The sequence below is a fragment of the Ranitomeya variabilis genome, chromosome 3 (genome assembly GCF_051348905.1).
Source record: "Ranitomeya variabilis isolate aRanVar5 chromosome 3, aRanVar5.hap1, whole genome shotgun sequence".
Classification (NCBI taxonomy): Eukaryota; Metazoa; Chordata; class Amphibia; order Anura; family Dendrobatidae; genus Ranitomeya; species Ranitomeya variabilis.
This window is the reverse complement of record NC_135234.1, coordinates 272,126,209-272,145,571: the sequence shown is the minus strand read 5'-3', so window position 1 is coordinate 272,145,571 and position 19,363 is coordinate 272,126,209. Positions and strand designations below refer to the sequence as shown.

At 43.4% G+C, this 19,363-nt stretch overlaps 1 protein-coding gene across 1 annotated transcript in view; it reads right to left on the bottom strand.

The window, feature by feature from the left end:
• The window catches only part of GRM4 (glutamate metabotropic receptor 4), a 590,062-nt gene that overhangs the window by 265,154 nt on the left and 305,545 nt on the right, over positions 1-19,363 (bottom strand). The window contains exons 3-6 of the mRNA XM_077295492.1: positions 8,180-8,396; positions 7,706-7,841; positions 1,538-1,692; positions 1,290-1,430 (exon numbers count right to left, since the gene is read on the bottom strand). Of these exons, the coding sequence (XP_077151607.1) occupies positions 1,290-1,430; positions 1,538-1,692; positions 7,706-7,841; positions 8,180-8,396 (649 nt within the window). The remainder of the gene's footprint in view (positions 1-1,289; positions 1,431-1,537; positions 1,693-7,705; positions 7,842-8,179; positions 8,397-19,363) is intronic.

Here is a 19,363-nt window from a genome sequence, read left to right as displayed (position 1 = left end):
TCTAAATGATTATGATTGTTTTCTTTGCATTATTTGAGGTCAGCAAGCACTGTTTTTTTGTTTTGTTTTGTTTTGGTTTTTTTTACAATTTTTCTTTGTCAGAAAAAAATACAAAATGTATTGCTTGGAAATTCAGAGACCTGTTGTCAGAAGTTTATAGAATAAAATAACAATTTACATTTTACTCAAAAACATACCTATAAAGAGAAAAATCAGACAAACTGAACATTTTGCAGTGGTCTCTTAATTTTTTCAGAGCTGTATATATATATGTCTTTTAATAGGGTAAATGAAAAATTGATCTGGTGCCTTAGTCTATAAAATACCATGATTTTTGCAATTTGTGTTTAGATGGTAGCAACATATAGTGCTAAAGCCCTTTCAAACTGCTGTTAGGGTGCCACAAATGGGACCTTAGCTGATCATATATTGATAACCTATCTTAAGAGAAAGTAACTTGCATTTCAAGTGGAGCCCTGCACTTTTTGTGAAACAATATGAAGGTTCCGCTATATATGTGGATGCCCTGTGTACTGTTCTGTTATTTTAGACCGGACAACTCCTTTAACTTCATTACAAGAGAGTGTAGAAACAGCTGTGAGTAGCCATGTATTATAATTAACATGAAGACTATGATGAGGTGTCAGAAAACAGCAAAACAGGGTGCATAACATTTTGTTTGGGCACCTGACTGGACTACGGATTCATCTGCAACATAATTGACTTTCTGAGGTTTAAAAAAAATCCACAACATGCTCTTTTTTCTGTACAGATTTTTTTCAAAACCCCATCCAGATGAATTGTACTGTTAGTTGCTGCAGATATGTGGTGCAGATTCCATTTAAATTAAAGGATTTGTCCACTACAAATATTTACACTAAAATTGGGCAAAAGGAAGTGTCAATTATTGGTCATCGACTGCTTGAAGCGGTCATGTGATGTGCCTCGCCAGAAGAAGAAATGAGGAGACCACAGACGACAAGACATGTAGGAGTAGTGGGGATCCAGTAAGTGGCTTTCTGCTTTTTTTCTGCTTATTATACATTTCTCATAACAAACTTGCTTGTTTTTCCAAGTTTTGGAAGTTAATTGATTTTGGTAAAATTGTAGAAAGTTAACTATGGTTATTACAAATTCATGTAGATTTAGATTACAGATTTATGATACAATTAATTCAAAAAGTTTTTACTCCTGCATAGTTGCTCACATACTTTATTGTAAATCAAACACTAAGAGTATGATAAAACAAATGTATGCTGCAAGACCAAACTCTATAGTTGTTGACTTACTGGTACATTTCTTTCCATGACCACCTCTACGTAATGCATTTCTGCTCAGTCTGCAATGAAAATTGTCTTCCCAGAATTCAGCAAACCAGACATTCCTCCTATTATTGTCTAGTGTCCGACTAGTAAAGTAACGGTCAAACCCTAAGTAAGAGAAAAATCAAAATATAACTTCACATTGGAGGATAAAGGAAACTTGAAGAAAAAGATGTTTAGAAGAAAAAACGAAATGTATGCTTATGTGAATAAACCTCTGACTGAAGCCCGCCTTGGTAGTATAGTGACTGCTCCTTCTGCCACTTCCTCCTGCTGAAGTACTGGAGAAATCTTTGAACCCCAACTGTCGGAGCCAACCCATATGAAATGTCTGGTTTGATTTGCCCTCTTTGCTGCTGCAAGTACTCGCCTGTAGAAAATTACAGTAAAAATAAAAGTAAGATTTCTAAGTAAATCTCAGCCACAAGGACCAAAGTTTATCAAACTTTGCATGTATAACACAAGCAACAGACTTTCTGCTTAGTTGTGAAAATATGTTCACATCTGCAATGTAGAATAACACAGGCTTTTCTGAAATCTTTTTTTCACTGATCAAAACAAATAACAAGGTGAAATTAATTCTGTAAATGACAACTCTCGACTATAATTTAATTTAGACACTTTTCAGTTAGTAGAAAACCTTAAAAACTAATCTAATATGTCATGAACACTGCCCTATTCAGAATCCATATGAAATGATCCCAAAAAACAGTGCTAATTTATGCCTACAATTCTTTATCATGGAGCAAAAGAAAAACGAAGAGAAATAAAAAGTAGCTTGCTCTAAAGCATTCCATAATACTGAGCTATTCTCACTAAAATACATTGCTAGTCGGGGAAACTATGATGACCCACAGAGGCAGCAAGAGCCAGCAAACAGTGCAAACTGTACGGTCAGATGAGTCATGAAAATTGCATAAACTGCTGTAAAAAATATGACTATAGTAGTAGCATAGCTACCAGGGAGGGGGGCAGAGGGGGAGGTTGCCCTGGCCCCATGCTCAGAGGAGCCCACGCAGAGTTACCACTGCCCTTAACTGTATCGGTGTGCACAGCATGCCAATATAGTTAAGCTGGGAGACATGGCGTGACCAACTCGGCGTCGAATATCCTGTGCATGGGCCGGTGACTAATATCAGTGGCTAATGTTTTGGTGGCTAATGTGAGGGCCGTTATACAATTTGGTGGCTAATATAAGGGCCATTATACAATGTGTGGGGGTTCATTGTACTAGGTTATGGGGGAGCGGTGGGGACATCTTGCTGTGTATAGGGGCCCTGTGAGGGTGTCACACTGTGTACAGGGGAGTTGTAGGCCCATCATAATGTGTATAGGGGAGCTGAGGGCCCATCATACTGTGTATAGGTGAGCTTTTGTAACATCATACTGTGCAGAGGGATGCTTTGAGGACATCATACTGTGTATAGGGGAGCTGTAGGGGTATCATACTGTGTATAACAGAGCTGTGGTCCCATTATACTGAGTATATGCAGCGCCCCAGAGTCCTGGTCGTTGCAGTAATGTCATTCTTCCACCAGGGGGAGTGATATTACGTCTGAAGTTAACAAAGGAGATCTTCCTACCAGGTATCACAAACCATACACTACACTTCACACTCCAGTCCACCAGGGGGAGCCTTGCTCCTATCTACTAGGGCACTCCTCACAGAAGGGTAAAACTGGTGGGCTGGATGGAAAGTTAGAGAGACGCTGGCTGGGCTTTGCCCAGGCAACACCTGTCAGGCAGACAGAGGGAAAGGAGGAACATCGGAGCTGCAGACAGAGGGTCCCTGTCAGGGGTGGGATCCTGACAGAGACCTAGCGAGACAGAAAGCTACGGAGCTGCGTCTGCCCCATGTGCGGCAGCATCCTAAGAAAGGACACAAAGAGAACTGTATTGTAGAGAGTGAGAAACGAAGTCACAGCACAAGGAGAAAACACCAGGAGGAGTTCTGCCCTGAAATAGGCTGCCTCCTTCTGAGGCGCGTAGCCGGTGGCCGGAACACCGAGGGAGTAATTGACTCTACGCATTACTTCAGAGACCGGCAGGACAGTCAATTCCAAGTTGGCTGCTCGACCTTAATACCTAAGAAGATACAGTAGCAAATTGTGGGGGTCGGGGTGCCTCTAGGGTCCCTATAAACAAGCCTCAGGCCATCAGTCATACGGGTTTGTCCTATCCACACCATCTGTGGAACAGAGAGGAAGAAATAACATCTAGAACATCTACAAGAGTTGTGAGGACTTTACCGAGTTGCTCAGCAGGGAGGGACTACAACACACAGGCGCTAGAAGGAAGGCTACTGATTTCCACCTGGAGAAGGGGACTCTGGATTTGCCTTCAGACCGGCCGGACTCTACCTACCCTGTGGCCTGTGCCCTGGACTGTGGATGCTGAGGTCTTCAGTGGAGGATGGAGAGACTGCAACCTTGTGTCCTCGTTGTTCCCTGCGCCTTGCATTGTCCGCCAACACCATCTACACTTCTGGGAAGCCCTGGGGACACACTTCACCTGTGGGAAGGTATACCATCTAGCTGCCATAACATCACCCCAGCGGACCCCTCACCGCAGCGTCGGTCACCCTGACCGAATACCACAGGTGGCATCACGAACTTTATACAAACTATCCTCCCTTTCATTGGATGCCCCTCTAAGGGCCACGGTACCGGGTCAGGCCACCGTCACATCCCTACCGTACCGAAGGACCCGGTGCCGAGTACCCCATTGCCCTTAACATGGGGGAGCTCCATCTCTTGGCGTCACGAACAGGATCTACTTAAGCCTGAAAATCGGGTCATGTGCGCCTAAGAACTGTGCCAGAACTGTATTTGAACTGTGATTTGCTTAAGGACTGTGTATTGCCATCTACCGCCAAAATTCCCGCCAAAACCGCCGCCATTACAGCGCCACAAGGAGCGCAGGAGAAGAAGAAAGGTGTGGAGTTGTGGGCGTGAACGAACTGCGAAGCGGGAAAAATAATGGCCGCCCAGTCTAAATATCTCTGTACTTTGAGGACGTGTCCGTCAGCAGCCGAGATCCGCCTCCTGATCCTCAATGGTGGGCGGAGACAAAGAAAACAAAACCACCCACGAAGGAGGGAGCGGGAAAAAGACCAGGAAGAAGGAAGCCATGAGAACGCCATGGCCAGCTGCCCAGAACCAGAGCGTGGGGTCGGAGCGGAGGACTCCCCCAGCTACCCGGAAGGGCACCGGAACCAGGCCTCCATCGCTGACGCTGACTCCCTGCAGGCCGGAATGGAGGAGTGGATTGACCAGCTCCTGCAGATGCGGGTAAACACCAAGGCCGCATACCGGACGACACCTGCGGAGAATTCCTCGACACCGCCGCCGCTCCCTGCACCGCCCCAGGAGCCGCTGCCAGCACCGTCGCAGATGACACCGCCAACAGAACCAGTCAACACCGGAGACACCGCTGCGGCCGGTAAGCATGCCGACCCCGCCCCAGAGACAGAGGGACTGCTGATAGGCCCCGACGCAGTGCCACCTCCTCGTGGTACCCACCGCCTGCAGCGTCTAGCACTATGGGACCAGGCCACGGGCATGGAACACTTTCTGAAGGCCCCAATTGCCCCCACCACTCTGCCGGGTGAGGTGTACGTGAAGCGGACTGTGTACCGCTGGGTGAATCCCGGTCCGGACTTCATGGGGTTCCCCGGGGCGGAACAACATAAAGGAGAGACGGTAGAAGTCCTAAGTTGCGAGGACTACCAGATCCAACTCGCCCGTAAGTTGGAGGAGAAGGAAGAGAGACACCAGGCCCAACGCCAGATCCATGACCAACGCAACCTAGCAGTGAAGGCCAAGGCCCACAAGGACCGCACCACCCACCAGGCCCCGCGTAAGCAGGGCACAGTTGTAACCTTCAAGCTCCGAGGGGGATGGGGCTTCATCAAGGAGTAGGGACTGTATGCGGAGGTCTTCGTCAACCGCAGAGATGTGGAGGCCCTCCTCTGGGAAGGCCACCCAGACCGAGACTTTTACCCGGGAGACACCGTTACTTATACCAGACATATCAGTGAAAAGGGCTGGTTCGCCTTAAATGTGCACAAAAAGAGAGACCCTGTGGCACATTCTACCAAAGCTCCAGTTAAATTGTCTCCTGTGGCAACGGCGCCCCCTGGCATCCAAACTACTGCTACCACAAAGACCACAACTGTTACTCCGACGTGCACCATCATCAGGACAACTACATGTACTGTCGCAACTACTACCACTGTTGTGGCTATAGAGTTGACTCCAGTGATGGCTTGTGCTTTGGCTGCTCCTGAACGAAAAACTGTGGGTACTCAGACCCCAAAGTGGAACGAGGGACCCCCTTATGGAGTACCAGGCGGTAGCCAATACCCAAAAGGGCTACCCCCGCCGGTACTACCTCCAGAGTGGTTTAAATAAACCTCGAAACCACGGCTTGTAAATAGTTAAAAAACTGCTTTTTTTCTTTGCTGCTTGAACCCGTAGGGGTTAGAGAGTCCTCTAGTGAGCTTTAGAAAGTTTGTTAGAAGACTTTGCACTTAGAGAAGAATAACGGTTTTATGCTTGAATAAAGAAAATGTTAATTTATTGTTTTGAAATTACACTTAGTAGTTAATAGATAGTGTACCTGTATGGGTAATAGTACTTCATAGTTAGTTAGCAAAGCAGCTGGCAATGTAAAAATGTTCTTGTTTGTAACGTTCAAGTGTTCTCACCTCCCATAAAGGGAAGCACTGTTATATTAACTTGTTTTATAGCATTTTCAAAAATTTTGTATGTCTTTTTGCTAATCTATTGTTGTTTTCTTTTCCCAGCCCGGGAGTACTGGATTTAACGGGGGAGGGAGTGCAGCGCCCCAGAGTCCTGGTCGTTGCAGTAATGTCATTCTTCCACCAGGGGGAGTGATATTACGTCTGAAGATAACAAAGGAGATCTTCCTACCAGGTATCACAAACCATACACTACACTTCACACTCCAGTCCACCAGGGGGAGCCTTGCTCCTATCTACTAGGGCACTCCTCACAGAAGGGTAAAACTGGTGGGCTGGATAGAAAGTTAGAGAGACGCTGGCTGGGCTTTGCCCAGGCAACACCTGTCAGGCAGACAGGGGGAAAGGAGGAACATCGGAGCTGCAGACAGAGGGTCCCTGTCAGGGGTGGGATCCTGACAGAGGCCTAGCGAGACAGAAAGCTACGGAGCTGCGCCTGCCTCACATGTGGCAACAGCCTAAGAAAGGACACGAAGAGAATTGTATTGTAGAGAGTGAGAAACGAAGTCACAGCACAAGGAGAAAACACCAGGAGGAGTTATGCCCTAAAATAGGCTGCCTCCTTCTGAGGCGCATAGCCGGTGGCTGGAACACCGAGGGAGTAATTGACTCTACGAATTACTTCAGAGACCGGCAGGACAGTCAATTGCAAGTTAGCTGCCCGACTTTAATACCTAAGATGAAACAGTGGCAAATTGTGGGGGTCGGGGCGTCTCTAGGGTCCCTATAAACAAGCCTCAGGCCATCAGTCATACGGGTTTGTCCTATCCACACCATCTGGGGGACAGAGAGGAAGAAATAACATCTAGAACATCTACAAGAGTTGTGAGGACCTTACCGAGGTCAGCAGGGAGGGACTACAACACACAGGCGCTAGTAGGAAGGCTACTGATTTCCACCTGGAGAAGGGGACTCTGGATTTGCCTTCGGACCGCCCGGACTCTACCTACCCTGTGGTCTGTGCCCTGGACTGTGGATGCTGAGGTCTTCAGTGGAGGGTGGAGAGACTGCAACCTTATGTCCTCGTTGTTCCCTGCGCCTTGCATCATCTGCCATCACCATCTACACTTCTGGGAAGCCCTGGGGACACACTTCACCTGTGGGAAGGTATACCATCTAGCTGCCATAACATCACCCCAGCGGACCCCTCACCGCAGCGTCAGTCACCCTGACCGAATACCACAGGTGGCATAACGAAATTTATACAAACTATCCTCCCTTTCATTGGATGCCCCTGTAAGGGCCACGGTACCGGGTCAGGCCACCATGACATCCCTACCGAATCGAAGGACCCGGTGCCAAGTACCCCATTGCCCTTAACGTGGGGGTGCTCCATATAGGGGATGCTGTGGGGACATTATGCTGTGCGCCAGGGAGACATTGGCCCATTATGCTGTGCATAGGGGAGCTGTGGGCCCATCATAATGTGTACAGTGGAGCTATAGGCCCACTATACTGTGTATAGGGGAGTTGTAATATTATACATGCATATTAACGTATTTGGCTCCATATTTGTCCAGATAATTAGTAAAGTAAGGAATATTTCATATATACTTATTTATATTGTCAACAGATGCATTTGGTAAAAGGTTGATACAAGAAATAAGTCACAATTTTTCACCTGATATCATCTTCACTTGCAAAGATGATGACAGCTCGGGCATTGGATGTCTCCAGAAGTCTTCTTATTATCTTATCATATTCTCCTGCCTTTGGCTCCCGAGGAATTTTAACTGATTGTGCTACACACAAACTTCCTGCAAATACAAGGCAAAAATCCTATTTTATTGTGGTTTTAGAATTCGCTAACAAAAATTAAACACACAGTTTACATGAACCACAGTTGAACACTAATAGTAATTTTTATTTTCCCTTGAATATACACGCTACATAATTAATAAAGCTGTTTTTTTAAGCAATGTTTATTACAAGAACCACAAATGACTATGCAATGTTGCAAAAGAGCCGATAAATTGTCTTAGTCAGTAAAGTGAGTTATGGATATGATAAAATAATACGTCATCATTTTTTTTAAAAAACTGCTTCTTCTACTATCACCACAGGTTAATTTCAAGAGCTAATTTTTGTCCCTTACCATCTTCCCTGGATTTCTGGATAAATGCCTCTACTCCACTTTCACCATAGCTGCCTTCAGAAGCAAGTGTTGACACATAACTCCACCTTAAGGCCTTGACAATATCCACCATGGCCTGAGCCTGATAGGTGTCAGATGGAACCACTCGAGAAAAAAAGTCATATCGACTGTTGTCACTAAGGTCAGGAGCAGTGGAAGCATAGCTCACTTGTGGAATCTAAGGAGATAGAAAATTAGGGAAGTGAGTTCAATAGAACAATAATGATAGAAGACAGGAGAAGGAAAGACTTTGATAAATGGGTCATATACAGAAACACTTTTATTATTGTCAATAATAATTGAATTTACCTCCAAACTGCATTACCATCAAATGTGTGGAGGTACTTCATGTGGATTAAGCATGCTTTATATAAATTATAAAAGTAACAACGATTTACACATCTAAAAGAGCAGTTCTACAGTATGTGGTCTTTTGCGTAGAACAAATATAAAGGAAATGTAGCAATTTTAAGTATGGCTGCTCTTTAATGTTTCAGATGACTTTTAGAAGAGAGAATTGCAATGATTTTTATTTAAAAAGAACACAACTAGTTCCTGTAAGTTGGAAATAAGCATAATATACAGTGACATTTAAAAGTTTGGGCACTGCTGGTCAAAATTATTGTTATTGTGAATAGTTAAACAAGTTGAAGATCAAATGATCTCTGAAAGGCCTAAAGTTAAAGATGACATATTTCCTTTGTATTTTAGGCAAAAAAATATATATTTTGTTTCATCTTATACATTTTAAAAATTACAAAAAGGAAAATGGGCTGATGTAAAAGTTTGGGCACCCTTGGAGATTTGCATGCTCAAATAACTTTAACGGCTTCGTGACCGCCGATAGTAAATAAACGTCGGTGCTAGCAGGGCTTTGTGCAGCACCGACGTTTGTCTACGGTCAGCGGTTTTGTGCTGATCGGGACCCACACGTACTTTATAACGAGGGGATCCTGTTGCAAAATGCTTCCTATGACCCCCGACCTCATCGAGACCTGATTGGCTCAGGTCCTGATGATGTCAGTGTCACACCAGCCAATGAGACAAATCGCTAGGAAAGTTTGTTGTAGCAACAAACTTTCCCGGGCGATCTGCTTCATAAAAACGCAGTTTCTCCTTAGATCTCCTGTCAGTGAGAGATTTGAGGAGAAACAGTGTTACAAGTGCTGCTGGCAACATCTGTGTCAGTCAGCGCTATTGCTATAAAGTTAAAAAGACAGATAAGGCAGGCTAGGGTTTAGTGCTATAGTTAGGGTCAGTGATAGGGTAAAGTTAGGGTTACTGTTAGGGTTACGGTTATGGTTAGGGTTACTGTTAGGCTAAAGTTAGAGTTACTGTTAGGCTAAAGTTAGGGTTAGGGTTTATTCTAAAGTTAGGGTTAGGCTAAAGAATTAGGCTTTTCTCAATTGTCTCCCCAATAATTTGGTCACTTCAGTCACGTCACGTCAGTCACATCAGTCACGTCACTCAGTTACATCACTTCAGTCAGTCACGTCACGTCAGAGTTTTCTATTTCTGGAAAAAAAAAAACAACAAATAAAATGGCCCATCAGTATTAAAGTGCAGAGGAGGCTTTTGCACTTTAATGTTCTGACAGTGAAGAAAGTGCAGTGTCAGCTGGTGATGTGGATTTCGTGGGCTTTAGTAGCAGCGACAGTGATAGCTAAGTAACGAGCAGTGGTTCTTGTCCATCCTAACACACAAGGACCAGTAATAATAATAATAATCTTTATTTTTATATAGCCCTAATATATTCCGCAGTGCTTTACAGTTTGCATACATTATCATCGCTGTCCCTGATGGGGCTCACAATCTAAATTCTCTAGCAGTATGTTTTTGGAATGTGGGAGGAAACAGGAGTACCCGGAGGAACCCACGCAAACACGAGGAGAACATACAGACTCTTGCAGATGTTGTCTTTGGTGGGATTTGAAGCCAGGACCCCAGCACTGCAAGGCTGCAGTGCTATCCACTGAGAAACCGTGCTGCCCAAGAAGGGCAAATAGCGCTTCTGGAGAAATGTCTCCAACTCAGGAAACAATGCCCAGTACTAGCACTGCCCCTAGTGCTCGTGAATTGGCGCTCACCAATGTCCAAGGGGCTTTGCCTCTTGATGTAGCATTTCCCAGATGGGAGGCTTCGGATTTGGCTACTCCATTCATCCCTAGTTTTAATGCTATTCCTGATATAAATGTGGAGGTGGAAAATTTTGGACCAACTAATTTTTTTAATTTGTTTATGACAGATAGCTTGCTAGAGCATATTGTCCTACAAACAAATATATATGCGTCCTAATTCATCAGCCAGAATCCACAATCCTATTATGCAAGGTCAAATTTATGGACACCAACTAATGTCCTAGAAATAAAAACATTTTTAGGACTTACATTTGCTATGGGGCTTGTTAAAAAAACAAGCTTTCGGTCCTATTGGATCAGCTGCCCTGTTGAAGCCACCCCTATGTTTCCTGCCATTCTTCCTAGGACCCGTTATGAAATGCTCATGAGGTTTTGGCATTTTAACGACAATAGTCAATCCCTGCCCAGAGATGCCGATGCCCCAGAACATGACAGACTATTCAAAATCAGACCCATCATCAAAGACTTGACAGAAAAGTTCTTAAAGCTCTACACTAGTGTTGAGCATTCCGATACCGCAAGTATCGGGTATCGGCCAATATTTGTGGCATCGGAATTCCGTTACCGAGTTCTGATATTTTTGTGATATCGGAAATCGGAATTGGAAGTGTGCGGTGCGTTTGGTTTCCAGGGTCTGGAGGAGAGGAGACTCTCCTTCAGGCCCTGGGATCCATATTCATGTAAAAAATAAATAATAAAAATAAAAAATATTGATATACTCACCCCTCCGGCGGCCCCAGCTCTAGCGGTGCCTCCGTTCCTAAGAATGCAGGGAGTGTAGGACCTGCGATGACGTCGCGGCTTGTGATTGGTCGCGTGAGCGGTCACATGAGCGGTCACGCGACCAATCACAAGCCGCGACGTCATCGAAGGTCCTTAACTCTGCATTCTTAGGAACGAAGGCTGCCGGTTACAGCGCTAAGGTCCAGGGGCCGCCGGAGGGGTGAGTATATCCATATTTTTTATTTTTATTCTTTATTTTTTACATGAATATGGATCCCAGGGCCTGAAGGAGAGTTTCCTCTCCTTCAGACCCTGGGAACCATCCAGGATACCTTCCGATACTGGTGTCCCATTGACTTGCATTGGTATCGGGTATCGGTATCGGCGATATCCGATATTTTTTGGATATCGGCCGATCCCATCCAATACCGATACCTTTGAGTATCGGAAGGTATCGCTCAACACTACTCTACACCCCAACAGAAAACATTTCCATTGTAAAATTCAAAGGAAGACTGCACCTCAAGCAATTTATTCCTTGCGCTGGCGTGTACTCCGGAGCACAGAGAATGAACTTCAATCCAATATTGCGGCCAGCATGCAGCCAGCGGGTAAGGAAAGGGTGAATCAAACACCCGCCCATATGACCCAAAACTGGTCCTGCCAAATTCAGGTGACAGGTTCCCTTTAAGTACCCTGTTAGGGTTATGACTTGTTCACTATCATTGTTAGCAAAGGCCAGGTGATGCAAATTCCCCAGCTTTATAAAAACCTAGCCTTCTCTAATCTTGTGCCAAGAAACAGCAGGAATGGGTTCTTCTAAGCAGCTGCCTAGCACTCTGAAAATGTTGGAAGCCCACAAAGCAGGAGAAGGCTATAAGAAAATAGTAAAGTTTTTTCAAGTTGCCCTTTTTTCATTTCAAAATGTAATGAAGAAATGGCAGCTAACAGGAATGGTAGAGATCAACATAAGGTCTGGAAGACCAAGCAAAACTTTAGTAAGAGATGCTCATAGGATTGCTAAAGAGTCAAATCAGAATCTCTGCTTGACTGTAAAAGACATTCAGAAAGATTTAGCAGACTCTGGAGTTGTGGTACATTATTTTATTGTTCAGAGACACCTGCACAAAGAGGCATCAGAAGAAAATCTCTCCTGCGTCCTCACCATAAAATTTAGTATCAAAATTATGCAAAAGAGCATCTAAACAAGCCTAATGCATTTTGGAAACAAGTCCTGTAGACCAATAAGTTAAAATAGAACTCTTTGGCCACAATGATCAAAGATATGTGGAGAAAAAAGGGCACCGAATATCAGGAAAAGAACATCTTGTCAATCATTAAGCTTGGAAGTGCACAAATCAGGCTTTGGGGTTCTGTTGCAGCCAATAGCAAGGGAAGCATTTCACAGGTAGAGGGAAGAATATATTCCATGAAATTTCAACAAGTTCTTAATGCAACCATCACACCATCTGAAAAAGCTGAATTTGAAAAGAGGATGGCTTCTACAAATTTGATAAGGAAGATAAACACATCTGAAAATCCACAATAAACTGCCCCAAAAGGCGCAAGCTGAAGGTTTCACAATGGCCCTCACAGTACCCTAATCTAATCTGAACATCACTGAAAATCTGTGGCTAGGCCTCAAAATAGCAGTACATGCAAGACGACCCAGTAATCTCACTGAACTGGAAGAATTTTCCAAGGAAGAATGGATGAAAATACCTCAAACAAGAATTGAAAGACTCTTGGCTGGATACAAAAAGCGTTCACAAGTTGTGATACTTTCAAAAGGGGATGTTACTAGGTACTAACCATGCAAGGTGCCCAAACTTTTGCACCAGTCCATTTTCTTCTTTTCTAATTTTTAAAATGTAAAAGATGAATATAATAAACAGTAATTGATGTAAACAATAATGTCATAATCTGATTAGCTTAAGGGGAAATTAGTGCTGGGACATGAGCATTATAATACAATCATGAAAGAAATCCGTATACACACCCAAATCAAAAGTGGCACAAGCTGCATTAAGGCTAAACTGCTGGAATAATTCATTATCACAAAATGCTTAAGCTGGACACGGATGAAACTGAAATGGCAGCAAATAAAGCATAACCTTGGGTGCTTACACATAAAGTGCATAGTGATGTGAGATCCTCCCAACCCTTATGCGCATTTTGCATTATAAGGCTATGTGCACACGTTGCGGATTAGGCTTAGGAATTTCTGGTGTGGATTCTGTCTCTCCTGGCAGAAAACGCACCTGCGGTTTTTTGTGCGGTTCCGCAGCATTTTTTTGTGCGTTTTTGCTGCGGTACAAAAACGCTGCAGATTCACAAAAAATAATTGACATGCTATTTCTTTTAAACCGCAGCGTATTTTCCGTAAAGTGTGCCCGTTTTTTTTTTTTTTTTCATTGATTTACATTGTACTGTAAATCAATTGCGGATCTGTAGCGTTTCTGCACCTCAAAAAACGCTGCGGATCCGCAGCAAATCCGCAACGTGTGCACATACCCTTACTTCTTCTAGCGGTTCATAGTGTTATGTCCTATTCTCTTTTAAAAGGCCCTCACAGGTGAAATTATGTGCCGAGAATTTGGGGTATTTTCAGTGGGACCCAAGTTAAAAAAGAAATCATCCATGATTCTGGCAATCACTATAGTGCCTGCTAGTGTTGAGCATTCCGATGCTGCAAGTATCGGGTATCGGCCGATACTTGCTGTATCGGAATTCCGATACCGGGATTCCGATACTCTTGTGGTATCGGGTATCGGGTATCGGAACAACATTAATGTTAAAATGTGTAAAATAGAGAATTAAAATAAAAAATATCGCTATACTCACCTGTCCGACGCAGCCGGGACCTCAGCGCAGGAACCGGCAGCGTTGTTTGTTTAAAATTCCCGCTTTTACATGGTTACGCGAAGTCCCGGCTTGTGATTGGTCAGGGCGGCCATGTTGCCGGGCCGCGGACCAATCACAGCAAGCCGTGACGAAAATACGTCACGGCTTGCTGTGATTGGTCCGCGTCCCGGCAACATGGCCGCCATTAACCAATCACAAGCCGTGACGTCACGGGAGGCTGGAAACGCGCTCATTTTAAAAAGGGCGCGTGTCCAGCCTCCCGTGACGTCACGGCTTGTGATTGGTTGCGTCGCGGTCAACCAATCACAAGCCGGGAGGCTGGACACGCGCCCATTTCAAAATGAGCGCGTCCAGCCTCCCGGCTTGTGATTGGTTGATCGCGGCGCAACCAATCACAAGCCGTGACGTCACGGGAGGCTGGACACGCGCCCATTTCAAAATGAGCGCGTCCAGCCTCCCGGCTTGTGATTGGTTGATCGCGGCGCAACCAATCACAAGCCGTGACGTCACGGGAGGCTGGACACGCGCCCATTTTAAAATGAGCGCGTGTCCAGCCTCCCGTGACGTCCCGGCTTGTGATTGGTCAGGGCGGCCATATTGCCGGGACGCGGACCAATCACAGCAAGCCGTGACGTAATTTCGTCACGGCTTGCTGTGATTGGTCCGCGTCCCGGCAACATGGCCGACCTGACCAATCACAAGCCGGGAATTCACGTAACCAAGTAATAGCGCGATTTTTAAACAAACAACGCTGCCGGTTCCCTCGCTGAAGTCCCGGCTGCGTCGGACAGGTGAGTATAGCGATATTTTTTATTTTAATTCTTTCTTTTACACATTTATATGGTTCCCAGGGCCTGAAGGAGAGTTTCCTCTCCTTCAGACCCTGGGAACCATCAGGGATACCGTCCGATACATGAGTCCCATTGACTTGTATTGGTATCGGGTATCGGTATCGGATTGGATTCCGATACTGTGACGGTATCGGCCGATACTTTCCGATACCGATACTTTCAAGTATCGGACGGTATCGCTCAACACTAGTGCCTGCATGTTGGAGGAAAGCACAGTTCCTCTTGCCACTACAGACCCATGTGCACCCTGCATATATAGCCTTTAGTGGCATCTCATCAATCTGATGTGATGCAGACTGTGGTAGCTTTATTAGGGAAATCCATAGAGCTCGCCATATTTGGTTGCCCTCATTATATTATACCACTAATATGGAATGTAAGGGGGGTGGAAAAGTGACTTGTGCAAAAGTGAACAATGTGACAGGAAATAAAAATACTTATAAAAAAAGATTATTTGAAGTGGCATATGACTTAAAACAGAGAACAAAGACTAGAGAATATTAATAAATGCATAAATCTTTACAATAAAAATGAATAAATGCTAAAATGAAAGTGAAAATTTAATAACAACTAAAATTGTATTCACACAATTAAGCTAAAAAATTTTGACCCATGGATCTTCATCTGTTTCTAGATATCTGTGGTCTATCTATGAGTTTGGGAAGAAACTCATACATCTTTTACTCCCTCACCACATCCCTCGTACATGTACGAAGCTGCAGAAAGTGCGTGCCCATAACCACCGTACATGTATGGGGCAGCTATGAGCAAGTGACCAAATTAAGTTGGCTGCTGCCTCTGACAGCAGACCATCACTGCATGTTGCCCTGGGGGGCTGCACCGCTCCCCGTATTGGCGATCGCTGTGATTTGCCAATCAATTCAGACCAGCCAATCACAGCGATGTGACAATAAAGTTGAAAAGAAAATCAATATGACACGCTATGATTGGTGGTGTCTGAGACATCCATTTTTCTTTTGCAAAAAAAAAAAGGTTAGTGCTGAGTAACTTTATAGTTAGCACATTAAGAGAATGCACATTGCATTTTTAGTGACATCCGTTTTTCTCTCAAAAAAAAAAAATAGCACTGGGTAAGGTAACTTCTAATCTAGCGTATTGGGGGAGGTCACAGTGTTAGTGACATCCATTTTTATTTTACAAAAAAAGAATAGTTAGTGTTCAGTAACTTTATAGCTAGAGCACTAGGGGAGGGTACATCACAGTGTTAGTGACATCCATCTTTCTTTTGCAAAAAAAAGGTTAGCAACAAGTAACTTCATAGCTAGCACATTAGGAAAGTGTATGTCGCAATTATAGGGACATCCATTTTTCTTTAAAAAATAGAATAGTTAGCATTGGGTAACTTCATAGCTAGCGTATTAGGGAAGCATATGACGCAGTGTTAGTGATGTCCGTTTTTCTTTTGCAGAGAAAAAAGAATGGCTATCGCCGAGTTAGTATGGTGAACGTTACTGTATTTTTTTTTAATACAAACTTTTGTTTACTTCTGATTTTTCTTTTCTTTTTTTTTCATCTTAGTGTTTCTTACATTTTTTCCTTTTTTTTCCCTACTTCTTTTTTCTCTGCTCCTTTTTTCTCTACTTTTTTCTCTCTATATTTTTTCTCTGTACTTTTAATAATAAATAGTACCGTTTACACACGCCTCGCACAATGCAAGTGTAAAAGCACAGATTACACACACACATTCCAGTGTTTTGAAGAATAAAATACAAATGGTCCATTTTTGAAGAAGATACTATTCACCAGAGAAGACAAATTCTTTCCTTGCCTCTGAAACGGATTTAGGCAGTGAGGAAGATCCAATATTCTTCTATTTTTCTTCTTTCTCCTCCTTCTCATCTAGTGAGAAGGAACACCCAGCAAGGCACCCCAGGGCTTGATTTTATGCGGGACGAGTTGTACTTTTGAACGACATCATTGGTTTTAGCATGTCATGTGCTAGAAAACAGGAAATAAATTCCAAGTGCAATCCCACACTTGTTTTTTGTTTGGCTTTTTTTGCTAGGTTCACTAAATGCTAAAACTGACCTGCCATTTTGATTCTCCAGGTCATTACGAGTTCATAGACATTAAATATGTCTAGGTTATTTTTTATCTAAGTGGTGAAAAAAAATTCCAAACTTTGCTAAAAAAAAACTGTGCCATTTTCCGATACCCATAGCGTCTCCATTTTTCGTGATCTGGGGTCGGGTGAGGGCTTATTTTTTGCGTGCCGAGCTGTTGTTTTTGGTGCAGATACCTTCTTTTGTTCGCCCATTATTGCATTTTAATGCAATGTCATGGCGACCAAAAAAACGTAATTCTGGTGTTTCAATTTTTTTTCTCGCTACGCCGTTTAGCGATCAGGTTAATCCTTTTTTTTATTGATAGATCGGGTGATTCTGAACTCGGTGATACCAAATATGTGCATATTTGATTTTTTTTTTATTGTTTTATTTTGAATGGGGCGAAAGGGGGGTGATTTAAACTTGGATATATTTTTTTCATATTTTTTAAAACATTTTTTTTTACTTTTGCCATGCTTCAATAGTCTCCATGGGAGACTAGAAGCTTGTGCAACTCGATCTGCTCAGCTACATAGGAGCAAAGTTCAGATCGCCCCTATGTAGCTGAATTCCTGCATTGCTATGAGCGCCGTCCACAGGGTGACGCTCATAGCAATCCGGCATCAACAACCATAGAGGTCTCAAGGAGACCTCTGGTTGTTATGCCGATGCATCGCTGACCCCAGATCATGCGACAGGGGTCAGCGATGCGCTCATTTCCGGTAGTTAAATGCCGCTGTCAGCGTTTGACCTAGGACGTACTATCCTGTCCAAGGTCAGAAAGGGGTTAAGCGAGGATATAATAAATTGTTTGGTGCCCCAGACAAATTTGTGTGCACATCAATTTTGTCCAACAAAATCCAACGTCATCATATGCCAGATGGACCCCTGTAAATTCAGCAGAAATTATGTCATTTCAGGGCATTGTGTTTCATTTGGGCATAGTAAAAAAAAAAAAAAAGCTTTAAAAATACTGGAGTACTGATACAGTGGCTTGCAAAAGTATTAACCTTTTGGCATTTTTTCATGTTTTGCTACCTTACAACGTGGCAGGTTTGTGCCATTTAGTCTAGTGTTAGCTTTCTGTTACTCTTTCTTATGTTAATGGGTTGGTTTTGACCCGTGTCTTAAATCACCCCTAGGATACCCTAAAAACAGTTATTTATGATCCAATTTGTTTCTTACCTCTTAGTTATCTTGTTAGGGTTTCTCATCCATGGAAGGATTGATCTTAATATTTTTGTTGTGGCCCCCTGGGCCTTTCATTTGAGAGCATACCCTTCATTTTCAATATAAAAATATTGTCAAATGAACCTCAAGAGAATAATATAAACTTAAAAAAGTTTGTTATATTACCTGACTATTACTGAAGGGTTTTAGAACACATTTCTTAAATGTAAAAAAAATATACATATATATATTTTATATTATTAACTCTAGTAACATCTATGGTGTTACGGGTCAATTTTGACCCATATCTAACTACTTTATGAAAAATGCAAAAAACAGATTTTTTTTTTATAGAACTTTAATACAAATAAAAGATGAAAATTATATTAACATTAATAGCAATAATAATAAAAAGTAGCTTTTCTAGGTCAAACAAACAAACAACAATCAATCAAGCAAATCAAATCAACAGAAATCAAGTACTAGTTTTTAGATGCATTAGTATTTAGATGCATGTGTGGCAAAAAGTGACACTTTTTGTGTGTTCTTTGCAGAGGTATTTTTTGCAGGCGAAGCACGATGTGTTTGTCTTTCTGTCCTTATTGCTAGGGCAGACCTGACATCTCTTTCTTTTAGAATCAGGTGGTCTCACTGGGGTTGTGGCTGTTGTGGTTGATGTTGAGGCAGGCCTGGTTGAGGAGGATGCTGGTGATGATGCTCTTTGTGTTGCTGTGGGTGTGGTCGAAGCACTTGTTGAGCTCTGGAGTTGTCAGACCAAGGCTGCAGCGGCTGGGTCTCGGGGCACTCGTTCCCTTTGGTCAATGTGCGCCTTGACAAGGGATCTTCCTACTTCCTCAAGAAACATCCTCCACTTGTTTTTTCTCTTTGAATTCCATCCTTGGTGAATGTGGGTCCACAACACAAATGAATTGCATGCTGACACATCAAGGATGTTGTAAAATACAACCATTGGCCATCTCCTAGTCATTCGCTGGCAAGTGTAGGTGGCAGTCAGCTTGTCCACTCCTCCTTTGTTTTTGTTATAGTCCAGGATGATTCTGGGCTTTTTGTCACTTCCTGATGACACAGCTGCATCTTTGTGAAGTGTGGACATCAGTACCACATTACGTCATTTTTTGGGGCAGTATAAAACAGCAGTGGTGGTGTCTGTAAAAACAAACTTTGAGGAAAGTGGAGCCCTGTCCTTCATCTGCAACAATTCAGCGGGCAGCTCAGGTTTGGTTTTTTTCACTGTGCCCACCATGGTGATTTTCCTCCTGAGAAGTTCTTGTCCAAGGTCATAGCTGGTAAAAAAATTGTCACAAGTAATGT